This window comes from Amborella trichopoda, chromosome 9 (genome assembly GCF_054954075.1).
Source record: "Amborella trichopoda isolate Santa Cruz 75 chromosome 9, AtrichopodaSantaCruz75HAP2 v2.0, whole genome shotgun sequence".
Taxonomy (NCBI): domain Eukaryota; kingdom Viridiplantae; phylum Streptophyta; class Magnoliopsida; order Amborellales; family Amborellaceae; genus Amborella; species Amborella trichopoda.
The window spans coordinates 2786922-2814826 of record NC_142344.1 but is presented as its reverse complement, the minus strand read 5'-3'; the positions used below and the strand labels follow the sequence as shown (position 1 = coordinate 2814826).

The 27905-nt window shown below is 37.5% G+C and overlaps 1 protein-coding gene across 2 annotated transcripts; it reads right to left on the bottom strand.

Moving 5' to 3' along the window:
• Positions 1–489: 489 nt before the first annotated feature.
• On the bottom strand, positions 490–21129 carry PEX22 (peroxin 22). 2 transcript variants are annotated; one of them, XM_011626375.3, is made up of 8 exons: positions 20779–21129; positions 19449–19703; positions 19302–19349; positions 2970–3026; positions 2789–2890; positions 2019–2084; positions 1548–1649; positions 490–992 (listed from the first exon to the last, which is right to left on the bottom strand). In XM_011626375.3, exons 1-8 carry the CDS (start codon positions 20881–20883, stop codon positions 879–881), a joined length of 849 nt encoding a protein of 282 aa, XP_011624677.1. In that variant the 5' UTR covers positions 20884–21129; the 3' UTR covers positions 490–878. The 2 variants fall into 2 exon arrangements, with proteins under 2 accessions (XP_011624677.1, XP_006847943.1); XM_006847880.4 differs by having other exon boundaries at positions 19449–19685.
• Positions 21130–27905: the final 6776 nt, after the last annotated feature.

The window sequence follows — 27905 nt, the reverse complement described above, 5'->3', positions numbered from 1 at the left end:
AAGCCAGCCTTGTCCAGGCTGCAACCAGTGTCCCGGCTGGTATAGGCCACATGCCACATGTCCTATATTTTCTGAGCGGGGCCACTGGGGCGTGCAAGCTCTAGCCCAATTTCCTTGAAAGGCGCATGTTTAAGTTCGCTATTTCCGATGTTTCTCCACTTCTTTTCAAAATAATACTTTCATTGACCCAGCAAAGGGAACCACATTATGGTATAAATCCATGGAGGTGGTCCTCAGGTTGAATTTTAACCACTTTTTCTTGGAAAATAATCCATCGACTCAACAAAGGGAACTATCTGGTTTAAGAAACCACCTGAACCCTCCGAAATTTACCCCAATACCAAGATTTCATAAGCTCCTCAGAAAAAAGAAATTGCAAAACCAGTGCACACTAAGGTCAGTTTTGCAAGCTAATACAACTCATCCAAATGCATTTTGAAGCACTTTAGATCATTTTAGAACAAAAGAAATTATTAACAAACAAGGAAGGAAAACCCAAACCATAGTCAACTCATACATTAATTTACAACTACCATGACTTTGAATTCTGAGTAGTTTTCAATGTGACATGAATAAGCCAATACCCTGCTGTCTATAAAAACCTCGCAAGCAAATATTAGTGCAGCAACAAATAGAGAAGAAAGAAAACAGCAGGAAATGTAGTGTTCACAAGACAAAAAATGAAATCAATAGACCTAACCACCATAAGCTTTGTACACCCCAGTACAGTCGCCACTTCATGGCATTCTCAAGACCACATCGCATGCATTGATTCATGTAAATTAAGGCCCTCACCAAAACCAGGGAAGCAAACTCATTATATATATTCATTCTGAACATATATCTTTATGGAATAATTGGATCCAAACCTTTTTGTGTCAGCATTGATCTAAGAGAGAGAAGTAATGCTCCAAGCTCGTCGAACCGAACACATTAGAGGCAATATGGGGGGGTCCAGCTGGTGAGATGTGTAGTTGATATCGGATGAACCGCTGATACGGCACAAACCCCAGATTGACAAAAAAATGAAAATTCAAAACAAACAATGAAAATAAATAAAAGAAGGTAATGCTAAGTACAAAAAAAACAAAAAACAAAAAAAAAGGTCATTTAGGAAAACATACAATAAACAAATATGGTACTACAACCAAGCATTCACCATCCACCATTCCTAATAACAGATGGTGGAAATGAAGTCCTGGTGGGCATTCTAGTAGATCTCCACTGCCCATCAGCAGGAATGAGTGGTGGATGCTTTTTTGCAGCCAAGTACAGGATTATGGTAAACCTCAGCATTACAAGATCAAGTGGTGGCAAAAAGGATCGGGGTTATCGTTTAGGCAAAGAACTAAAATTCCAGCCCTTTCAGTCAAATAATGGGTGAATTTTGGAGTGAATCACTTTCAGCTTATAGAAAGAAAGAAAAATAGCCAGGTCATATTAATGGAATTAAAAAAAAAGTACAGGCATAACACATAGTTGGATTTTGGCCTTTGAGGTGAAATATGCAGGATTTATTGCATATAAGGCGAAAAAAGGATGCATACAGCTAATTGAGATATTATCTCAATATTTGTGTCAACATGCCAATCTGGCTCAAGTTGCCGGACAAAGGAGGATCTCCCATTCTCTGTGCTACAGAAGAGAACCTATGGCAAAAACACAACAGAATACAGTCAATAATTGAAAGCACATTTACAAGTTCACAACACTTTGGCAAAAAAAAAAAGCAAACACGAGTTAGACTATAAACAATTGGAAGCATTTCACGACAAAAATTGAAGGAGGTAGCATAGGCAGAAAAATCTTGCAGATACCTACAATGTCAGTTGAGGAGAAATATCGTTTTATCAACCCCAAAAGACAAAAACGATATAATCAAAAGAAATAATTCATCATATAGTCTGTCAATAGATAATAAAACTTATAGAGCAACAAAAACTAACATCTATGCAAATCAAAAACATGTCCAGCACTTCAAAGATCACCTGACAGAAAATAATATAATTCAAGTTTACCTTATCTTTAATCAAGCCACCACTTGTAAAGAGTCCAGCAGCCTCCAACGCTGAAAGAGCTATTTCCTGTAAAAGACTAGTTCTTGTCAAAACTAAAACAATATCAGCTGAACTTGCTGTTCATAAATCTGACTCCCGAGACCTATGAGCAACATTGTGTGCATATACCACATAGCTATAGATGTAGAAGACAAAAATGTCAACCGACTGGAGAACTAATATTTCCAAATAAATCTACTCTTCAACCCTGGATTAATGTTTGCAAACCTGAAAAACATGTTAGCTGTCTTGCTCAAGGATTTTTTTTTTTTTGGAATGCTCAGGGATGTTAAAAACAGCTATGCAAACAGCCAGTGGTTTGCAAATTGTCTTGAATGAACGCATCAAAATGCAATTCAACAGAATGCAGCATAACCTTATGGTTGATTGACGACTGTAATAACTTAAAATGCCACCAGAGAATAGTTTATATTCTTTTCAAAAATTAGAGAAAAACAATGCAATTTGCCCTTATCTGATTATCTCTATTGGAAAAAAGTACCTTGATATCAGTATCAAAAAAGTGCCTTGATACATATCAAGATAGAATTAGGAATGAACAGGAAGCAAAAAGGAAGTGAGCAGTCAAAAAACACATGTTTCAATATTGGGTGCGCAGATCAGGCATGTGCTGAAGACCAAACTGAAGAAATTCAGTGCATTCAGGGCCACAATATGGCACCAAAATATGATATGATCATAGCAAGAAAGAGCCGAAATTACAAACGCACCCCACTTTTATCATCAATAATTCGTTCCATGAGATAAAGGTCACAAGATTTAGATATTTCCATCAAAACTTCTGCAGCAAGAGGCCTCACAGTTGCATGTTCCTGCCACACGACAAGAACAGGATCAATTTATCTAGTTCTGCAGTTGGTAATGGAAGGAAGTTTCACCCATTTTGTTTACCTGCAACTCCTCTGGACTTTTTTCCTCAAAGATTACTCCAAGCAACTGACAAGTCATCTGCATGCCAACAACTGAAGTATCAAGATGCAAGGACAATATTGAATTTCTTGCACTATAAAATGGCAAGTCAGTGTGACTCAACAAAAATGTGCTAGCTTTTTCAAATAAGACAACATCAGTACCTTGGTTTGCATATACACAACTAAAGTTTAAATAAATAACATATAAAAACCTAAATACCTTTGTCTTAGTGCTTAACATCAAGAAAAGCAATTCAAGAACAAGTGTCACTTTTCCTGAATGGAGTGCACAAAGTACAATAAATACCATATGAACGGCAAACTCAAGGCTACATCTACTCTTGCCATCTGTCATGTTAGGCACAACGGGAAACTCAAGGCTACATCTACTCTTGTCATCTGTCATGTTAGGCACAACGGGAAACTCAAGGCTACATCTACTCTTGTCATCTGCCATGTTAGGCACAAATAATGATCGCCCAGAAGAACAAATACTAGTTACTAATGCTATCTAATGCATTGACAAATACTTGACTAGATATAGGACCTGTTTGGATGACAGTTAACTTTACAAGGAGTACAGTATCTTGTTTAAAATTAATGTCTCTTCATAAAATTAGTATGTTAGCTGTTTGGTGAATGTTTTGTATCAAGTATAACAATATTTAATTATTTTTAGTACACTAGAGTAAAACTCAAAATGAGTAACTCTTTTGGCCATTTCTAGCGACTTTTAGCTACTTCTAGCTAAAAACAAGTGATTCTCAATAAATTACTCTGATTAAAGTAAGAAACAGCTATTAAAAAAGATAAACTTATATGTAAAACTGCCTATAAGTTTATTTCAGATAATTTTATGATGGACACAGTCAAACGTCAGATAATTCATTATCCAAATTAATTGTTTAAACGATGATTTATCAATAATGAGGGTCAGTGTTTTCAAATGCAGGCGCATCATGCGGTAGGCGCTGAGCAACGCATAAAAAATCACCACATATGCAATTTGGAGGGATGCGCCCGCATATGCAGCGCATCTTGCCACATCAGAGCTGCATAGCGCATAGGGCACATCAGGCCGCATCATGTTCCACAGTTTTTTTTCAAAACAATGCCCCTCAGGGATGGGAAAAAAGGTCATTTGACCTTCGAAATTGGGGGGAAAGGATTGGGGGGGATTAAACCCCTTAATCGACATTTTTGAGTCACATTCGTAGCTTTTTTGTGATCCAATCAATCAAAAAAAAAAAAATTAGGCCGAAATTTTTTTGGTGGAGATCTTCGATTTGGGGATTTGTTGATACTTGGATTTTGATTTGAACATTTTGGGTGTTGATTTGGGGAAGTTTAGTTGAACTTGTGACTACAAATCGAGGATTTCAAAGGCCAGGAAAAAATCGATACTTGCTTCAATAAGCGGGAACTTTTTTTTCCTTCTACAGTAATACTTTTTTTTTTTTGGGCAATGTCTTCTTCCCAATCTTCTAGTAATAAAGATCCTACTTGGAAATAAGCTAAACTTAAAAATCCGAAAGATCGAATTAGTGTGATGTGTATGCTTTGTGGAAATACTTATATGGGAAGTATTTTTCGACAAAAAGAACACTTAGCCGGTATTTCTAGGAATGTAAGAGCATGCCCATAAGCTACCAACAAGATAAAAAGGGAGATTAGAGAATATATGGATAGCTTGAAAAAAGATAAAGAGAAGAAAAAAAAGAAAAAAAAAATAATTACTTGATGATATGCAATTAGTTAATGATGATATTGATGATGATGATGATGATATATCAGACGTTGTCATGAGGCAAAGGGGTACTCCAATCTCAAGAGAGAAGATTATAAATATTGGTGGTAATGTTGAAAAAAGGAACCTATCTAAGGGGCCAATGGATGTTTTTTTCACTTCTAGCCCCGAAATTGTGGTTCGAACGAGGAAAAAAAAAAAACAAAACAAATCACAATTGAAAGTAGATACAAGAAATAACAGAAGAAGTCGGTACGTAAGTTTATAGCAAAGTGGTTTTACATGGTCGGCATTCGTTTTAATAGTATAACCCTCGATAGTTTTGCAGGCAATTGAGCAATATGGCCCAGGACTTGTTCCTCCTTCACTACATGAGGTTAGGGAAAATTTTGGATTTCTCAAAGAGAAGGGTGGGAGAAATATGGGGCCACTATTATGTGTGATGGTTGGTCCAATGGGAAGTTGAGGCCATTCATTAATTTTTTGGTTACCTATCCAACTGATACTTTTTTTGTTAAGTCTGTTGAGGCATCAGACAAGTCACATGATGCTACATACTTATGTGGCTTGATGGATGATATTGTAGAGTTTGTTGGAGAGAAAAATGTGGTACTAATTGTCACTAACATTGGTACCGATTATGTTGCACCTGGGCATCTCTTGACTTTGAAGAGGACACATGTTTTGGACTCCTTGCATAGCTAATTGTGTTAATATTATACTTATAGAATTGGGTACATCTTATTTAGTAGGGTGATTTCAAGAGCTATGTCTGTTGTACAAATTTGCCACGTCATTTCTCACTCTTTGAAGCTTAGCCAATCAAAAAGTGCCTTGAGGATCATGTTTGCTTCAGAGCAATGGAGTCAAAGTAAATGGTCAAAGTATAAGGATGGGAGAAAGGTTGAACAAATTATCTTGAAAACATCTTTTTGGACTCAAATGATTCTTGCATTGGAGGTGGCTCGCCTTTTAATGAGAGTGCTTCGACTGGTTGATGGTGATGTGAAGCCCGACATAGGCGATATACATGAGGCAATAACTACGGCAAGAGCAAAGATAAAAATATTTTAAAGGATGATGAAAATAAACACAAAGCTATACTTGATATTATTGATAGGAGATGGGACACCCAGCTTCACAAGCACCTCCATGCAACCGATTACTTTCTACACACATCTCTTCACTACAAGCACCCATCCATTGAGTCAGATCGTGTAATAAATAGTGGGTTCTTATATGTGCTTAAGAGGTTGGTGCCTGACAAAGGTATCCAAGATGAGATCCAGAGCCATGAATTGATTAAGTTCAAGTTAGGCTTGGGAAACTTTAGGAGAGAGATCGCTACTCAAAATAGAGACACTACAAATCCGGGTAAAGGCCAAAAGTACCATTGCTTGTGTATGACTTTATGTATAGTTCCATTGTTTACCCTTAATTTTTATCTATAATCTAAATTATAAAATATTATACAATTGCATGGTGGGCATTATATGGAAGCGAGACAGGGGACACCAAATCTACAATATTTCGCTATTCGAGTGTTGAATCTCACATGCAGCTCATCTGGTTGTGAGCGCATTGGAGTGCATTTGAGCATGTATGTCCTTATTCCTTAATCCTCATTTCTTGAATTTCAATTTCAATTTTCAATTTTCTAATCAAAAATCTTATTTATCTAATTCCAATTTTCTACCACAGCAGAAGAACTTGAAGATTGTATTAACTCTTCTTGAGCTTGACTTCATAACTCTTTAATCATCATGGAGACATGGACTTTTGGTTTGTAGTATCACTATTTTGTAACTTTAAAGTTTGTGGTTGCAAATTTGTGCTTATGGTTGTTGATTGTTGAATGTTTTATGAATCTAGGTTCAAGTTTCTAGTTTCTATCAAAGGATAATGGACATAGAATCTCCGACAGCTGATACTTTTGGAGTTAATGAATAAACTAAAATACCTACTATCACATATATCACCTTCATATATTTTATCTATATATTAATCTATTTTTTTAGATTTTTTTTATATTTATTGACCGCGTCGCCGATGCAGCCGCATCCGCATTGCATCGGGCCCCCCCCCCCCCCGGCTTTTGGCAGCATTCAGCTTTTTAAAACACTGATGAGGGCATGTCTATAGAAAATAAAAATCAGACTATCTCATTACAAGATTCAAAAGCTATTACAAGCCAACATCAACCACGCAAGTGAGGTAATGCAGGCAATGCAACCATCGGTCAACTATCATGTTTAGCCGTGGTTGAAAACTATCCAACCCTTGCCATGAAAATATAAAATAATAGAGAGAAATTATAAGAAAGTAAGTAGGTAAGATAGGACATTCGTTATACTTCAAGCAATAGGATGGAGCCTTTATAACAAACATGGTTATGAGTACATCAGGGAAATGAAATGAGAAATCAACAATCCAATAGTAGGTTAAAAGAAAAATGGGACAGGCACTATAGTGGAGTACGACACAACACTGATAGCAACTGTGGTAACAACGAACTACAAGAAAAATTTGCGTGCACAATGAAGGAATTGAGCAAATATGGGAATTGAGGTATGTCCTTTTGGGTCCAGAATCGAGAGCATGTTTTTTTTAGGGAGAGAGGTGGCTATGTTCCAGTTAGGAGCATAAAATTATCAACGAAGGGTGGCCGCAGGATAAGGTAATTAGATGATAATAAGTGCTGGTATTCTCGTTGCAGGCCAGATTCCATAGTAGTGATCCAAGAGCACTGATGCAACACTGATGCCCAGCATTACTATAAGCCAGGATCCTGCTCATCTAACTATCCTACTACTTTCTTCCACTTGGCTCTTTTACAGAGCTAGTTTGTTTTGGTGTTCTCCATTCGTTTCTTTTAGACATTTTGGTTTTCTTACACCACCTACATAGAGTTTTCGGTCACACATCATGTCACCCATGCTCATAAAATATGATGAGTGCATGTCTACAAAAGGGGGCAATAAAAGGCAGCGAAAGATTGAAAGCTCATCAGAGATAAAAGATGATGAGTCCATGTCTACAAAAGGTACTTAAGATCCCATCTCATTGAAGTGAAAAAGGTGGCTAACAAAGCGGGCTTCTTTATGAGTTAGCATGGGAAGGCGATGGCTCTCCACATGTAAACAATGTTGGATAACAATTAAGAACTTTCTCTCATGCATGGCTGCTAATTGGTTGGGCACACGAAGACAGTGGACGCTTGCATAATGGCCATATCAAGTGCATGCACACAAGATGCATGCACATGCCCAAAATAAACTGCATAAACACACCCAAGAGGATTCCCCCCCACCCCCTCTCTCTCTCTCACTCTCTCTCTCTCACATGTGGGTTGAATTCTAGTTTGATTTTCCAAAGGTTCAATGTCAAAAAAATGTCAAAACAATTTGCTAAAATCATTGTGAGACAACAACTACAAACCACACCGAACCAGTTGCAGGATACTTTTGATCCTAGAAGGGCAAATCAGGAAACAATGTGCATAAGTCAAGCTGTCATGAGGACTCGAACCTTTATGCAATGTCATATGAATCATTATGTATGACCATGAATGGGCGAACCTTAATGACTCGTTTGGATGTACCAAAATCTGCTTTTCTTTGGATGTGAGCCGATAAAAATTTATGAAGGTTTAGAAGCATTTGGATAATGTTAGCATTTTTTCACACAAATTAAAAAATAACAAATTACATACAGACACTTTTGGGTTGCGGGTGAATTACCAAATGGGGTGTCACTTGCCCAAAAGTATGAGCACCACCCACCCCCAACCCCCCCGGTCCCGCGGCGTTTTTTTTCCCCTTAAGTTGCCCCCCCTACCCGGCAATGCAAACACCAAACAAGGGGGCTATTCTTAAGTGAATTGTTCTTTGCTAGCCGGTACTTCAAATACCGGAGAGCTAACTACATCGAACTCTCTATCCCGCTGCCTCTCTAATCCAAATTCTCTCTCCCCATCTTTTGAGCCTCTCATGCTGCCTCTCACTCACCTCTCTCTCTCTCACCCCTCTCTACCCCTCTTCTTTTCAAAGATGGAGCTATTTTTTATTTTGTGGAGTTTGATGAAAGTGTGTTTCGGGTTTTGATTTCCGAATGTAGGGATTCCGTGACTCCATGGTTGACTGCGTGTGATGGAAAAAGGGCGCAAGGACTGCGACCGCCTCATAAACATCCTTGAAGAAAACTTTAAGAAATGGAGATTGGACCCATCTACAGTCTCACGCCACTCTATTCCCCTGTTCCATTTTTTCTTTCCAGGGTTTAGTGACTGCTCCTTAATCTTGTTATAAATTTGGTTCATTTGCTTGTTTCTTGATGGGTCTCAGGTGCCCGGGGGTGCTATTTCCGAGGAGGTACAGCTAGAGACCCTCTCGAGTTTTTCTTATTGAGGATTTGTATTCAAGATGACAAGGAGGACTAATTCCAAGAAGGTTTCACCCACTCGTATTCCTCTCTTTTCCAAGTCCTGGCTTCTTCTCTATATCTTTTCTTTTTGCCCCATTACTTACTGTTTCTTTATTTTGTTTCAAGATGTCGACGTAAGCATGGTCGACAAGGCACTCCCGGACTCAGATATTCGCTATTCGTTATTTGAGGTACCGGACATCAAAAAGCAGCTCACTTAAGAGTAGCCCCCCCCTGTCCGGTGTTTGCATTGCCGAACAGTAGGGGAACTTAGAAAGAAAAAAATGCCGCAAGAGGGGGGATGTTAATTTCAGCCAAACTGCCAACAGATACCCCATTTGGTAATTGACACCCCCCCCCCCCCAGCAAAAAAAAAAGAGTCCGTACATAATTTTTTCATTAAAAAAAAAAGAAATTTGTTAAATTACCCATGAGAGATGAACAATTTAACAATTCACCTGTATATTTTGATTTCATTTCCAAATACCCATATGAAATCGTGTGATTTTGGGCTTGAATAGTTGCAAATGGGCAAAATGTTTGAGAGTACAACTCTTACAGGTACTATGATAAATTCCCATTAGGAATAATATCAATCCATGCCAAAATCGGCATTTAAAAAATATCTACTCAGATTTGAAATTTTTGGCTTGCAGTGCTTCTCTCGCTCTCTCACAAGCCCATTCTTCTACCTTGGTCCCTCAGTGACAGCTCTCTCTCATGCACACCTTGGGCTCCCAGCGTCCATCCTTCTCCCATCTCTCTCGCACACACCTTCCTTCAAATTTTCTATTAATGCTAGCATATTAGACCCATGCTAGCATCCCTATTTCATTAGCGCTAAAAACTTTAATCATGTCTCATAGGAAGTGGCCGACTTCCACAGTTATATAAGTGAGTCCAACAATAATGTACTTGTGACTTACAATGCTCCAATCTATAGTGGACCATGGCATTCACTGGAGTCTAAACTCTACCTCATTGTGTCATTAGCACCATCATAGGAGGGGTGAGAATTAGGCTCCATTAATTCCCTTTATATATTGTACAGTACTCCTCCAATCCACCTTACCACCTAGAAATTGGGATATCCTCAAATCGACTACATAGGGTTCCCATCGGGTAGAGTTCCCATCATCTTGTGATGCAATCCTAATGGGCTTCGCCGTATCGATCTATGACTTCTCCAGATTAATACCTTTGTAAAGGCTTTTGTTTATATGTCCATCTAAATCGACCTTGACTTCCAAAATCATCACCAAATGCCATTCAACTAATTTGCTCAAAGAAACATGCTCAAGACTCGTCTGAATTGACTCTATGCAGTCCACATCAATTACAACTCACCAAGTAATTAGCTCCAACTGCTTCAAATATTATTACAGATTCATCAACATATGCCACATTTTTTTATTTCGAGAAGAGCGTTACAATTTGAAATTGCAGATATAGATCTCTGAACTAGGGATAAAGTCTACTAAGAAGCTGCATTGGCAATCCAACTAAATTGTCAATGCAAGTACACTTCCTAAAATCCAGGCAAATACTCATCCACCATGGTGTTCAACCAACCACTCCAGTCCTAAATTCATTTTTATAAGATATCCAATTTACATCGTCGTATTCTTATAATACAAGTTTCTCCACCATGTAGAACATTAACTACAGTATCTAAAATAAATTTGAACATAATAGATATGATTCCTAATGTTCAAATATGTTTGAGAGCAGGTTTGTCCCAGGGTCTGCAAATAGATTCCAAAGGAAATGTAGATAAATAAAAACCCGTATATTTAAATCCCCTCCCCTTGAAGAATTTTATTGCACATAGACCGTATCAAGCAAGATATGAAAATCCAATCATTAATTACATACCCATGCAAAGGAGGAAACCCTCAACCAGTGGCCTAGCAGAAAGGCTTCCCTAGGTTCAGACCCTAAGATGAGAAAGACTTGGGAAAGAAGTAGAAAGAGGAGCAGGCAATACATAGATAAGGAGAGTGGCAGCATATCCTTGTGGTCAATGGTGAGTCACAAGACACCACTTTCTCCCAGCCAATCGATCACCTCGTAGAGATCATAATCCCTTCACGTGTGTGGGCCTCATCCTCGAGACTGTTAGAGCAAAAGGCACCATTGTCTCCTAGCAAGCCAATGAACTTGTCAAGATCAAATCCTTCAAGTGTGCTGGCTCTTCGTTTGGGTTTCAATAGAATCACAGGGCATCGCCCGAGTCTCGCCTCTAGTGGAATTTTAGAGCTCCTCTCTGTAGAACTCCTCCCTCCCTCTAAGAGCCTCTTTTCTTCTCTCACATGGAAAATCCCTACACCTCTTAAGGTCAGCCTCAAATGAGGCTAAAAGCCCCTATTATAGAGGCGCAAGAAGAGGTAATAAGCTCCTATTGGCTGAGCCTATGTGGCCTTTAGAGAAGTGGTGTCGTACCATTATCTATCTTTCTTATTTTTAGAATTTGATTAGCTCTCACTATCATGTTTTTCTACTAGTAAAAGTACACAATTTATTTTTAGTACAAGGAGGTCACAAGCACGGTTAACCCTTGGATGAAATTAGGTCACTAGGGGTGTGCCATTGACTAGGTATAAAGTCCAAAAGAAAATTCCTTGAACTTTGTGTCACGCCCTAAACCATCGAGTTTCGTATCCAATGGCTAGGAGGTAATTGTGACCTCCTTGTATCAAAAATGAATGGTCTTATAGCATACAATCCCTTTTTATTGACCGGTGAGAGAGGAATATCTCTTTGGGATAATGGAATGTGCTCAAATCCCCTATATTCTCTTATTGGTAGATGAGGCCCACAATGACTACGCTTCTAGGAAATATCTTCCCTTTATTTAGTATTATAAAGATCAAGGGAGGAGAATATTCAATGGTAATTTGGGGACTGTGGTCGTAGAGAACAACCCCCCTCTACATAGTCTTATGAGGATCATAGGAAGATAATGCTCTATAGTCATGTGGATGCCAATCAAAAGGATGCAAATGGTACCAACATGACCTCAAAAGGTGCACTCTTCCTAGGAGGGGCATAAACACTACAAGGCATCATACAAGGGGGAAGAGATTCTCTGTCTCTTAGGGGACTGGCCCACAATTCTCTAGAAAGGGAGAGTGTGGCATGTGGACCGCAATCCGTCCCATTGAGGAGAGAGAAAATGGAGTGCAAGCCCCATCTTCTAGACAAAGAGAGAGGACCATGGACACCATCTCTAGGGAGTGAAAGTGGGGTGAGGGCCACATCTTTTAGAAAGAGAATGGGGGCATGAACACCATACACCAATGAATATTATTATCAAGACCAAACCGAATAACCTTGGCTGGTCTAGTCCAAAGTAAAAATCACGTTATCAAAACTGGACCAGCCACCGAACCGGTTAGAGGTCTGGTCCAATCAAAACCGGTATGACCGTCAGTCGAACCGGTTGGACTAGATTTTAAAAAAATAAAAGACAATAAGAAGAACAGTTTACAATATGAACCATATTACAAAAAAAATTGTCCAGCCTTGTTTAGCCAGTCCAACCAGTCAAAATCGGCAGATTCGACTATCCAAAACAAGTCAAACATTGGCTTTGATTGTTTTTTGAACAAATTCAGCTTTTGTTGTAGACCAGACCAGCCAACGCACCAGCGGGCGGTCCAAGTGGTTAGATTGGCCAGTCTAATACAATCTTGATAACAATGGCAAAAACTGAGTTCGGTCAAAAGCTAGTCAAAACCAACTTCACATTTGTTTTGGCCAATCAAACAAGCCGGTTTTGGCCAGTTGGATTGGCTAAACAAAGTTGAGCAACTTTTTTTGAAATATTTTTCATATTTTTAAATTATCCTTCTTATTTTCTTTTTGATTCTTTTAAGATCCAGACCAACCGGTCCGACTAACGATCGGATCAGTTTTGACTGGACCAAACCCCTAACTGATTCGATGGCAAATCCAATACTCACAACGTTGACAATAAAAGTAAAGAGAGAGAAATAAAACACATTATCTTATCCAAAAGAGATATTCCTCTTGTGGGTCAATTAAAGTCATAAGGACATGAGCAAGTCATACTCTAACAACAAAATAGACGAACCAATGAAAAGACACCACATTTTCCAAAGTAACATGGGCTCAACCAAACTGAGCCCTCCACCTAAAAGAGGTCACATGGGCTCGACCAATGGAGGCCCATTGCCTCATCCCACCTCCTCTACAAAAAGGGATCTTAGCCTCATTTAAGTTCAAGCTTAAGAGGTGTGAAAAAATCCTACACAAGAGAGGAAACTAACATAGCAAGGCTTGTAGAGGGAGAAGACTGCTAGAGACATTGGCCCTCTAGAGATCGATCGGAAGCGAACCCTTGTGAATCCAACAGCTCCAAGAAGAAGATGCGACACAAGGTGACCAATTGCAAGCAGAAACCGGTGCCCGGTGACCACACATACCCTGAGGAGGGTCGGCACACTCGAAAGGTTTTCAACCTTAACAAGATGGCCGACTTGCTAGGGGAAAGCAACGCCCCACAGCCACCACCAACCACGAGAATATGGCACCTCATTTCCTCACTTCTCTACTTCTTCTGCCTTGTTTCTTTCTTCTCTATGTTGTTCTTCTTCCCTCATCTCATCCTAAGGGAAAAACCCTATAAGGGCCCATTCTATAATGTCGAGAACTGAGGGTCTTCCTTCACATGGAGCTGTAGCCACCTATTAAATCATTGAATCCAGCTGAAAATAGTTCTGTGCAATAATATTTCTCCTCTATGGGGAGAGGATTATCTTTTGTCTACATAGTGGATGAGTTCTCATCCCTCTCCCCTTCCATCAAATTCTACTCTGACCTTGAAAAATATATCCTCGTAGAAAAAGGTTTCATGAGCTGGGTAATCAAAAGAACAATCAATTCCACAAACATGAGGTAACACCATGTAACATATAATCATAGTAACGATCAATCCATCAATTATTCACATTATTTAAATAGGGATTAATCAGCATTGATCCAGTATCAATTTAACATTTGAACCCTCTCAAGGATTAACCTTTTGAAAACCTTAACATTTTATTAAGATTTCATCAACATAACGTTGTGTTGGTTCCTCATAGTGATTATTCCAAGAATCACATCAGCATCCCATGTCCGTGATTTAAGTGACAACAATTTATTTTTTTTGTATTATTGATGTGACAATTGTAGTTTGTGTTTATAAAAATTCAAGATCACTATCAAGTACCAACCATATATATGGTAAAATCCATACATAAAAAGTATATTACATTGCAACTAACATGAGCTTGACACTATACACATTATCCAACGATATTACTGGTAATAACGTTTAGATAGCATTGCTCGATTGAGATCCTCACAACATATTCCTTCAAGATATTACAGAACTTGTACATTTTATGCTATTAAATAGCATTATAATTCCAAATCTATCATTCAAAGATGGAATAGTATGTCTCCAAAGTACCTAGAAGACATCATAAAGTATGTTCTTCCCTCTTGTAAAGGAAAAGCATCTCAATTTAGCTTCAAAGGATATTCATTACTATATAAAGTAAGGCAAGTAATTCTTCCAGAGTCATGTCAATTTAACCGGCCGCCAAATTGGATGATCGATCAAGTCAAAACTAGTCTGACCAACAGTCAGATGGGTGTCGGACAAGATTTAAAAAAAAAACGAAAATAAAAGATGAATAAATAGACCAAATAAATGAAACATGCCATCAAAAAAATTGCAAAAGCTATTTTGATTGTCAACCAACTCAAAATCAGTCAGTTCGACTAGCCAAAACCCATTCAGTCCAGTCTTGCTAACCATGTTTGTACACTTGTAAGGGCCATAAAAATGACGTACACCACAATGTGTGTCTCCCAAGTCATGGAACTTCGCTTCTCATGGCCTTGCAAGCCAAAAGTACCAAAGGATTGATAGCCATGCAGCCAATATACAATAACAATATCTAAAATTCAAATAGTTGTACACTTGACACTAACAGATGTAAAAGGCTTGTAGAATTTCTCATTTTGTGTGTGTGTGTGTGTGTGTGTATATATATATATATATGGGAAAAGATCTTGTGCGCCAAGTGCGTACTGCTACAGTAAACACCCACAACCCAGATTGAATCTGGGCTGATCTGACGATCACGGATGTTCGATAGTGTTTGAATTTTAATTTTTTTCTACAAATCCAAATTATTTGAAATTTTAGGCATGTATTCTTCAAATATAGGCGAATCTACGAAAAATATCAAAAAAAAATACATGAAATAAATTGACCAAAATACCCTCAAAATGTTTCGGGGGGTATTTTGGTCAAAACAATTTCGCGAATTATTTTTTTTTTACATTTTATTTGGTATGCCTTGATGAGAAGAACACATGCCTAAAATTTCAAGTGATTTGGATTTGTAGAAAAAAAATTAAAATTCAAAAACTATCGGACATTGTGAGCGTCAGGTCGGCCACAGAATGGCCCAGATTCAATCTAGGCCATTCGCGTATGGGCGTACAGCAGTGACTCCTTATATATATATATATATATATATATATATCTTTTGTAGCATTTTACAACACAATCAGACTCAAGATCAAGTGTTGTTTGTTGCAATGGTAAGTGGACTAATTAGACTTTCCACCAAACCCAAGTTTCAAAATTCGGCATCGATTTGGGATATAAAAAGCCCTGAGTACAATAGCTGGTAGACTTAAAATATTCAACAGTTCATAACACACAAATTTCACAACAAATTCTGTTAAAAAAAATATCATGCACTTGTTGATTTTGAGCAATGAATTATGTTCCGTCAAATAGATTAATGATACATTGGGAAACCAAGAACTTCCATTTGCAGAATCCATGTATGAGCTTCTGGAAACCTAAAACTAATTTGGAATTCAAATGGCATAGGTTCAGTATGTGCCAAATTGATGTGGAGTTTACCAATATTGCAATGACTAGATTAGGATCTAAAGATGTGTTATATTTTTAATACGCTTATCATAGTTATCAAGACTGGATTGGAGTGGCTGATATAGTGCCTTGACTAGTTCAATCCAAGCAAAAACCAAATTGCGTTAAAAAAAAAAAAAGGGTCAAAACTAATGCTTGACAAGTTTTGACCGATCAAAACAATCAATTCTAGCCTGTTGGACTGGCCAAACAAGGTTTTCCTTATCTTTCATGACATAATTCCTTCTTTGACTATTTTTCCTTGTTTTGCTTTATTTTTAAAAATCAACTCCAACCAGTCAAACCAGTTCTGACTTGACCAAATCCGTCATGGGTTTGGTGAGTAGTCCAGTTTTGACAGCCCTGCTACATACTGTGGGACATTAAAATTATGGTGTTTCTGGAAGGGATTTGAACTCAAAGAACGTAAGATGTTTAATTATATTATCCATCATGAAAATCAAGTGAAAACCTGATGAATATAATAATGCATATTCATGATAAACTCCATTTATTAAAAAAAAAAAAAAAAAGCAACCTCATTCGTAATAAGCATGTGAGCATCACCATTCTAGGCATGTAGTTCCTTTAAGCTCTACTATCATGGCAAATGAAAGGAAGATGTAAATAATGAATAAGACTCTATGCCATGCAGATAAAGGAGATCTAATAGAATCCTTGAAAGAGGACCTAGATGTATCATAACTATGCTAGGTTGAAGACACAAAGTATGACAATTCGAGATCTTTGTATGAATGTGGCCTGAAAAATGCAGTAAAGACTCTGGATAATACCATTGTCATGCCTTTACTAGTTACATATTAAGCTATGTAACTAGTAAAGACTCCAGATAATATCATTGTCATGTCTGTAAGCGGAAGAAATAATAAATATGATAAGTTGGTCTTGAATGTGTTACATGCACAAGTATTGTTGTTATAAAGGACATTGGATGCTTATGAGTTTATAGGAAAAAAGATTGACAAACTAATTCAATCTTATGTTAATTAAAACATATTGCTGTGACAAGGACGGTGGTAAATCATTTTCAAGAATAAACCAACATCTTGACTAATGATCCAAAAAAAAAAAAAAAGTTACTAATATCACTGCTCGAGAGAATGAGAATACCTTATACGTTGATATTTCTCATTATTGTGCTACCAGATGTTACCTTTAAGAATTATAACAACCCAATTCATGAAAATAACGAAATCTAGGAAGTGAAATCTTAAATGCTGAGGTATCATTTTGATATCACAGAATACATGTTACGGATCTATTTAATTAGAAGAACATGGCAATGTAAATTGATCATGTGAGTCAAATGAATCTAAATCCACGGCTCAATGTAACGTTACAAAGGATACTTGCTTCAATGAATATGTCGGAATGTTGAATGGCTAAAAAAACTAGGAGATAGATGTACCGTTAGTTCAAAAGCCTATATTTGCACTTTTGGATTGGGGAAGCGCTTTTTAAATCATAGTTATTTATCATTAAATGCTTACATATAAATCTCCAATATAGTTCTGTCAGCCGAATTCTCAAAAACTTAAGTTGGTACAAGCATTCCTACTAATATCAATGCTTGAGTAAGTTTCAATTCTTGATAGTTTCATATTTCTCATTTATGTGACATGGTGTACCCTTAAGAACTTCCAGGACCCAAGTTATGAAATTCATGAAATCCAGGAGTAATATGCTAAATGATGAGGTATCATTCTGATGTTATAGAACTCATGTCATGGGATCTATTTTATTAGAGAAATAGAAACAATGTAAATCGATCATCAGATTCATGTGAATCTACACACGAGTCATTGGTTGAAGACCCTTAGGGCAAAGGATACTTATACAACATCAGAAAGTATACTCGCATCAACTATGTTGAATAGCTAAAAAAACTAAGAGACAGATGTAATGTTCATTGAAAAGCCTATATTTGCAATTTCGAATTGCGGAAATGCTTTTAAGGTATAAAGAGTGATTTATTAAGAGATATCAAGATATAAATATAAGCTATAAGCTTTGAAAGCCAATCACTCAATAGGTCCAAATTACATTTTGTGAGCCAATTGTTCAATGAGCAATTGATGGAGACAGTAAAAGTAAATCCAAAAACTTACCTAACTCATTTATGAAGAAGCCTTACAAGGTACCAATCCCAGAAAAACAACTAATGGCATGGGCTTTCCTATTAAGTTACCTATGTCATTGTCAGGCCACACATTGTTGAACAAAATTACATATGCTAACTTGGTGTACCCCTCCTCGTCAGGTGCTATAATTTGAAAGAGGATGAGCTTTGCTCTTAATGAGTTTATATACCAATCAAGGTTTAGGGTGTTGAACTTGCAAGGCAACTCTTAATGGACCTACCTATTTGGGTTGGAAGTGTGGCTGCTTAATATGAAACTTGAGCATTCTCTTGAAAGGCTTACCTACAGAATGAATGAGTTCAATCTTCATCCACCCTAAAATCTAAAGCCTTTGGTAAACATTCTACGATCTAAATAACAATATGCAGGTCTACTCCTCATGACACTGTACACAAGTTTTCTTGATTTGCCCTATGAGTCAAACTATTTTGAAACAAGTAGAATTTGTTTCTTACAAATTAATTTTGGATACTTCTGAAATCTATTTTTATTGCAGAAGTATCTTGAAAAATGAATCTTGAATCGAGAGGGGCAAGGGCATGGCCAACGTGACGGGCTTGTGAATTTAGTGGGGCTTAACAATTCATGAGTTAATTATCGCAATTCAATTAGATATTTAGACATCACTCCCACCTTGCCACCACCCACTATCACATGTTAGCTCCACAAAACTCATTAGTACTGCTCCCACTAAACCTATTCAATTCGTAAACATTGAACCCCGATTAAATCTCATCTCTCACAAATGACTAGGTCAGGCATATATGAGAAACCAAACTAGCAATCACTCAGAATTACAATCTAATATGCCACGAAAGATACTACATGAGCCAATGAATTTCAATACGCTGACCTTGTTTCAATATCATTCCAAGAAAGCATTACAAGAGATTGATGGCATAAGTTAAATATAATCAGCAAGACCAGTCATTTGACACATCAATACATGCATAAATACATATGTTTGTGTGTGCGTGTAACCAACAAGTTACAGGTGATTGAAGTATGTGTGCTTACCTTCCTGCCACCATTTAGCTTCTTTCTCACTATTTGTCCTAGAGTAAGCTACAAAAAAATTAAAAAACGAAAGAAAAAAGATGAAGAATAAGCACATCTCGTATAATGAAATCAGGATGGTGCAATTATATTAACAACTGCACCTACCTTAACTGGGGCAGGTAACTCCTCAACTACATCTTGCCCCTTTGAATCATTTACAGGGGAGAGAGGATATGGGGAAGCAACTTCACTTGGAGTTAGTTGAGTGCCATCACTACTGCTAGATGCAGCACCCCTTCTCTTTGGTTGCCTTCTCTGTTGTCCACCAGGGGACCTCAAGAATTTCCAAGTAAACACTATTGCAATAGCAAACCCAGCGAGAGCTCCAATCGAACCGGCATTCTGAAAATTATCCATGCTCTAGCATTTTAAATATATTGCTTAGGCATTAAAAAAAACTGCTCCATGAAGCCTTTCCATAGCAATGAAGTCCATATCAAACACAAACACAAACATCAACTGATGCAAAATCACATGAATATTACGCTGATAAAAATAAACAACAACACATTGCAATTCAAGTATCCAACAAAATTCTCCAGAAATACAACAAAGCATCACAATTGACATTTTTGAAGGTGCAAACTGCAAACGTTGATTAGTAAGCAAGGCAATGGAGATCCTTAGGGTGCCTCTCAGAGGAGCATACGGATTCTTGATGATGTTTACAACAGATTGTGGATAAAGCTTTACAATTATTAGATTCCAAATGCAATGAAATCATGACCTAAGCTAGTGGTCAACACAAATATGGAGAAAGTTAATCGTCATGTTGATAAGGAGTTTTTGGATAATTTTGGGGGAGATGGGAGTATGGAATAAAGGAGAGACGTTGTGACTGTTTATCCTTTCCAGATCATCAGTTCTTATTAAACATTCTCCACGATGTTACTTCAAGAGCTCTAGGGCATTGTGACATGGGCGGTCTCTTTGTTTTGATTTAGGGCCGCCTCAAGTCATTCAGCTGCTGGTCAAGTAAAGCGCTATCATTATATTGATAGAGGGTTTCTGCGTAACACAAGGTGTGACTAATCACAAGAAAAAGGACAAAAATAAAAACCAGTAACTATTTAAAAAAAAGTGAATACCATTACATACACATTCCCCTTACAATACAGACACTGGAGGAAACATCATTAGAGTTGAAATCTTTATATGTTTTAATTCTTGCAAGAACAAAACCATCAATTAAGGCTGAAAAGATTAAACCCAAACAGAGCAAACCATTTGCTAGAAACAAATAACAATCCTCACAAGATAGCATTTTAACACATCAATCAAACAAGTAATCCATCACAATATTTATCTTTCTCCAAACACAGAAAACCTTTAAACAAATTATTACCCAATCTCTTAGATCCCACTAAATAGCTTCACATGAGCACATAAATGCCGAGAACCCTCAACTATAAGGGAAATAAAAACAAGAAAATACCTTGTGATTGCTTAGAAGCATCAATAGATTCGAGATTTTCACAGTCAAGTGCGTGCTGACTCTCTTTAACAGCAGAACCAGCTCGGCTGTTAAGGAATCCGCCATTAAAGAAAACCCACCGAATTGAAAGCTTCTCCTTGGAGAGGCTTGTAAACTCACACCATCTACGTGTCAAAGCCCACCGAGGAGGCGAAAAACCCTAATTTCACGCCTCTACCTTTAGTTAAAGAATGTTGAGAAAAGCCCTATGCTTTCTAGGTTTCTTCTCGTAGACAGTAACAGAAAAAACCCTAATTTTAGAGAGAGAGAGAGAGAGAGAGAGGGGACGATGATTTTGTCGAGGGTCGGCTCAAAGGGGGAGGAAGACGGAGATTTTCCACGGAAAGGAAGAAACTGGGGTTGTCTTTTAATGATGTTGAGAGGGTATATTAGTCATTTCATGGAATCCGTATTTTCCTGGCAAGGGTATGTAGGTCATTTTACATGCTTGGCTAGATCCTCTGATAATCTAGTCACGAGAGAGTACAGTCTGTGAATCCATTGACCATTAGAAACTTATGTAAGTTCTATCGCCGTTCAAAAGAAAGATGAATGATGATGAGAGAGTGCAATGCTCGGAGCAAATGGTGAGGCCCCCTCTATCTCTATCATTGTTCATACCAATGGTTTAAAAACCGGATCGGTGATCCGGATCGGGCTTTTCAAAAGCCGATCCGGATCGGCGAATCGGCGATCCGGATCGGCGAATCGGCGATCCGGATCGAAATCGGGTGAATCGGTCAGAATAAAGCTTCAAAAAAATCCGAAAAAATTATTAAAATTCATTATAAATATTGGTTTTTAGGAATTCAATAAAAAATGAGGGTACTCCATTAAGAATTTTCATGTTTTTGAATGAATATGCAAATATTGATATGTTCTTTCCCTGCATGAACCGCCATTCAGCATTTAATTTACAGTATTTCGTGCTCATCCCTACACTGTTGCTGTTGGGACTCGATATGTGAATAATATGGTTGGGATAGGGTGGCCTCAGAATCATCATCTCTCTCGTTTTCTCTTTGAATAATATGGATTAAAAAAAAAAAAAAAACAAATTTTCAAAAAAATCTATCATGGATTAAAAAAAAAATCACAAATTTTCAAAAAATTCTATCATGGATTACAAAAAAAAATTCGATCATGGATTAAACAAAAAAAATCACAAATTTTCAAAAAATTCAATCATGGATTACATAAAATTCGATCATGGATTACATAAAATTCGATCATGGATTACATAAAATTCGATCATGGATTACAAAAAAAAACAAACAAAAAAAACAAAAAATTCAATCGTGGATTACAAAAAAAGAAAAAAATAGTTCGATCATGGATTACAAAAAATTCAATCATGGATTACAAAAAACTCTATCATGGGTTACAAAAAAAGCAAAAAACAAAAAATTCAATCATGGATTAAAAAAAAACAAACAAACATTTCAATCATGGATTACAAAAAAAAAACAAACATTTCGATCATATATTACAAAACATTCGATCATGGATTACAAAAAATTCTATCATGGGTTACAAAAAAAAAAAAAAAAACAAAAAAATCGATCATGGATTACAAGAAAAGAAAACAAACATTTCGATCATGGATTACAAAAAATTCTATTATGGGTTACAAAAAACCAAAAAATTCGATCATGGATTACAAAAAAAATCTATCATGGATTACCAAAAAAAAAAAAAAAAAAAAAAAAAAAAAAAAAAAAAAAAAAATTCCGTACGGAATCGCCGATTCACTGTTCGGACTCGCCGATTCCGTACAGTGAATCGGCGATTCACTGTACAGAATCGTCCGGTTCTCTCTAGAACCGGACGATTTCCGATTTTCGGGCGATCCGGTTCCTTTTTCACTATTTCCGAGTCGAACCGGGCGAGTCCGGTTCGACTCGGCGTTTTTTAAAACGCTGGTTCATACACATGGGAATTTTCTACATGCAGCGCCACTTGTGTATAAAAACACAAGTCGCCCCCGATTTAAATGGACAGTTGATAGCTTTAACATTTCAAATATAAGTATTTTTATAAGGTAAGCCTCATGACAATAAGTAAATTCTCCATTTAAAACCTCGTTTAGAAAATACTTTGGGCATGGGAGATCTTTGTGATAGCTCTAAAACCAATTTCCACGACTAGTTATGAATTTTGTAGCTCAATATAATTGTAAGATCTAGCGGATTTGTGAATTCTTAAAAATGGACTGTCTAAATACCATGTTATATATCGATTTTTAGGGCTTGAATTCTCTTTTTTTTTTTTCTTTTTTTTTTGCACATCTATAATAGTCAAAGTCAAGATGATCAACTTTAGAGGTTTTCAACATTAGAACTGTGATTTTCAATGAGATTTGAGGCGCAGCTTCTCTTTTTCCATGAGGACTATGCCTTATTTTAACCTTTTCCATCTTTGATTAGGCACTTGTGGTAAACTTAATCACAATGTCACACTTACCTTTGTTTTATTAATAGTTTATATAAATCGTCGTAACTTGTTGAATGGGCCATTGGTTAAATTTTATTTATCAAATAAATTTTTTCTTATATTTATTAGGTGCACGTGAGTGGGGATGCTCAAACTTTATGTTAAACCACTTTTAAAATAAAAATTAAAACTAAAATACTCTTGTCAGTATCAGACAGATACTAACTTGTAACACTAATACTAAAGAAGTAAAGATGTTCCAATTGTCCATTTAGATTTAGATTTTACAATTGAGAAAGTAGAAATCACCTTCTTCCCTATGTACCAATGACTACCGTCTTCTCGGTGTAGGGGTGGCAAATATACCGAGCTAGCCTGCATCCTAACCGGGCCCTAGTCCTTACGGGGATAGCTGAGCCTGACCCAGCCCTAGATGGGCCAGAGAGGCTCTAGCCTAGGCCCAGTCAAGTTGAACGATCGTAGACTTTACCACATTGGCCCAACCCTATCCTTTAGGTGTGGTTGCCTAGCCCAAGGGGTTCCATCCTAGCCTTCGGACCACATTTTTTGTCCATGCCCTGGTTTTCTAGGGCCGCGGTGACCAAGTCAGGCCAGCTGGGCCGGGGCCCTGCCAACTGGCCCATGGTCAGCCCTATAATGGGGTGCATAGGCATTGGTAGTATTTTGGCAAGACAGGAATTTGGTACTTCAAGGACAAGGAGGATATTGCAAATCATTTGGTGGGAGCGAGGGTATTTCAGAAAATTTCACCATAGGGTAGACCCACTGGCATGGTGCTACACCGAGATGGACGGCCAATATCCGTGTTGCTAAGTGGTTGTGGAAGATCCACGCCGTCAATTGCGGAGCCCTATGTTCCATTGTTTGATTTAATCTTTCGGTCGTGGCTGGGTTCCATATTTTGATTTAATATTTCGGTCGTGGCTGGGTTCCATGTTTTGATTTAATATTTCGGTCGTGGTTAGGTTATTCGTCGAGAGCATCAAAGCCATCATCATGGTATTCTAGAGAGAGCGTACAATTTTTTGGGTAAATATCATAAAATGGTTCCACAAATAAGCCATTTAAGAAGATTTGTTAAAATACCTAACATGTTAACAAAGTATTAAATTTTCAAGAGAAAAACTTACGCTTCAATGTATTTCTATTGATATTAAATCAAAATAAGCTGATAAATTACTAAATGTTTATACGCAAAAAATTTGGTTGAGCAAATATAATATCCGCCTTGTTTTTCTATACGAAGCCGTTGATCGGTGGTAGAGAATAAGAGTCCGATAGAATGGTAACCCAAAGGAAGGACTGGCCGTCATACCATTCATTCTCGTATGGATTACACTGCCTCGTATGGATTCCTAACGGTGCTAAACTTGTGAGGAGCATCAACCGAAAATCTGCTAGAGAATTTGGAAAGATAGAAAGAGGGTTTTTCGATTGAAAGAGGGGGAGATTTAAAAGGAGTAATAGAAATATACCGAAAGCGGTAAAAAGCTAGAGACAGGAAGGCTAACCACAAGCCATGCCTGGGAGCCCGACACTTGGCGTTAGTGGCTGGTTTAGGATCGTGCTCGGGTCGCCAAATTTTGCTGGTCCTTCCAAGTCCGCGTGTGCAAGGATATGATTGGTATCAGGAGAAGTTTAGGATCTAAAGGACGTTAGGCAAAGGGTTCAAGGATACGAGGTTTAGGATTTGGGTCTAAGGTTTTAAGGGCTCAGGTTAAGTGCTAGGTGCAACAGAGTTTCGGCTCTGGTTCAAAAATTCAGTACCAAAATCGGGGGCCAGGGCCTCTATTTATAGGCAAAAATCCCTTCAACAATGTCATGAAGTTTCGATTTAATTGGGGCTGTCTATTGGTAGTGACACTGGTGCCCATGTTGAAGTTGGTACGGGTCATTCCCGAACTTAGCGCCATTTAATCATTTCAAAGTCATATCAATAATGTATAATACTGATGGTGAATTATTATAGCGTGCATGACACGCTTCCTCTTATTAATGAAAACATTGTTTCGAGGAGTGACATGATCAGAGTCACTGATTGCAAGCGTTGACGCTGGCATAACCACCACCGATGTCAGTCCCTTGGCCCTCAATCATATCGGGCTCTCTTTGTCGGCGTTGCTACCATTGACGTTGGCACGGGCTACCCACGCTGGCCCCAATTATCTGTTTTCCAATAATTGGCCCATCCTCTTTTAATGAAATCATTGTTCTATATGTGTGGGGGTTGTTTGTCTGCCAGCTACCGACCATTGACGTTGGCATTGGCAACACCCACGTGAAACGTAATATGTCTAATGATGCTTCGGTCCCTATTTTTTGATGGTTTTTGCGGGTCAGTGATTCAAGCCAATTAATTTGGGGCACTGCAGCTTACGGCGTTGCTTCCCTGGGTACTGAAGCTTTTGAGGCTTCGAGGCATGTTTTCCAACAAATCTTCATGTGTGGTTCAAGCCAATGATTTTGGGACACTGTTGCTGACGTTGATACCTTGGTAAGGACGCCCTTGGCGCTAGGAGTAAGATCCCAACAAATAACAATATCACTCACAATATCCAATTACAAACAAATAACTATTGAAACAAATAAATAAAATAAAATAAAATAAATACGGTTCTCACTTGCTACAACTATTTGATACAATTCATTAAATCAAAACCTTAACTCATTGCTTTATGATAATATAAGAGCTTAATAAAAAAGAAATTATAAAAGTAAAATTGTTGGATATCACTTCAACCTGGCTTAAAACACCCTAAGCTTAGTCTCATCCTACTGATGGTGCTTAGGATATATGATCGGTCTCTTGATTCTCTTACTTGTAGCAAAAACCCTTTCAATGGTATGTGGATCTCGATTTAGAACGAACTACCTAAGGCATCAATGCCTTAGTCTTGCTCAAACCCCTTAGCTTTATATTTAGATAAATAAGAAATAGAAATCAAAGAGAGTGAGATATCTACTAGCAAAGGGGTCATCCCATTTGCTACTCACAATCAAAACCACCAACCCTAGATTTGGGTGTGCCACATAGAACTCACAAATGGGAGGGATGACTTGGGCGTAGTTCCCTTTTTAGATAATTGAATAGAGATAGATGCCTTGGTTGGGCGTGGCCCTCTTAGAGACTTGGAGAGAGATGGCTTCCTAGGTTGGGCCGTGCCCTTCTTGAGACTCGAGAGAAAAAGATAATTCTCATAGAGAGAAGAGATAAGAAGTGTAGAGATTTGGGTAACGAGGGCAAGTCTCTTTTTATATATATTTTTTTACCTTAGGGTTTGACATTTTTAGTAAGAACAAATATTGATCGTCAATCTAATGAGACTTATGTGGTGAGAGATGTGAGTCCTCAATTCATTTGATCTACCATCAATATTCGACGAAAAGTGCTAAAATATTATCCTCCACTTCCTAAACTTATTCCCATTAAATTTTTAAATAAGAAAATTATTTATCATTTAGTATATATCCATGTTATTTATTGAATCAATCAATCTTGATACACATGACTTTATAACATTTCAATTTTTGATTTTATTATGCAAGTTGGTTTCATCTAAAAGTAGATAGCCAACTTGCATGGGATAGTCATCACCACATCAGGCTACTTTGAATAATCCCCTATAGGTGAGGCATGTCACCATTTGATGGCCTCTCATAGGCCCTATCCAAATACCACATGTATTAAGTGGGCTTCCATATTTTATTGAAGGTCCCATTTAATTTTTAAAAATATTTTATTTTGAATTTAAAATTTTAATTATCGTAATTTATTTAAAACATTGGCAAATGATTTTATATTAATTTATAAATTCAAATGACAAAAATTAAATATCAGCAGATTCAATAAAATTCAAATAAACATTCTAAAAAACATACAATATAAAATTAATTAATTTTGATGAGAACAATTTATTAATACATTGAAGCACTCCACCTTCAACTACGGACCACGATTCGCCTAGCTTTATCAAACTAACCCAGTGGCTCCTATGACCCACAGTCCACTACAGGGGCTCAAGATTGGACCACCAAAGTCATCCAATATACTAGGGGACACAATCCCAGTCTATGGGGTTCTCCCTTAGAGACAAAAATCATGGTCCCCCATACCATGATGCAACCACGACTCAATGGTAAATATAAGTAATATATCGCACATGTACATGCTTTACCTTCAATGGTAGACCACTATCTCGATATGGCTATTTATGTACATGTCATGTTATGATATAACGATAATGTTTGAGCCCTGTCTCTAAAGACCATTCATCAAATAAGGGTCACACAATCCCTCAACTCTAATCCGGGCATATTTTGACTTCATCAAGAGCTAAGCCACTAAACCCATCTCGATTTCATCTATCCTGCCCAGGTACCTTGGGCTTTTCCAAGTCGGATGGCCTAGTACGTCGAGTCTAGTTTCAGGATCGGCAAATTATATTTACTTAATATGGTCTACACGATGACTACACTCCTATTGAGTTTATATTTCACTATTTAAAATACTTATACAAGCTCTCATAATACCTTTAAAGACCACATAAACCCAACATAAGGGTCTACATGACTTGAACTTTCGAGTGTCGGTATTTAGGGTTTTAGCTGTCAGGTCTGCACATGGGTTGGCTTAT

What these genes read in the sequence shown, in the direction of transcription:
- PEX22 (XM_011626375.3), bottom strand. Translation starts at nt 20,883, where the DNA reads ATGGCGGATTCCTTAACAGCCGAGCTGGTTCTGCTGTTAAAGAGAGTC. An exon ending in TGCTTCTAAGCAATCACAAG is followed by an intron (nt 19,704 to 20,778) that starts GTATTTTCTTGT and finishes TTAAAATGCTAG; the next exon opens with AGCATGGATAATTTTCAGAA. An exon ending in AGTTACCTGCCCCAGTTAAG is followed by an intron (nt 19,350 to 19,448) that starts GTAGGTGCAGTT and finishes ATTTTTTTGTAG; the next exon opens with CTTACTCTAGGACAAATAGT.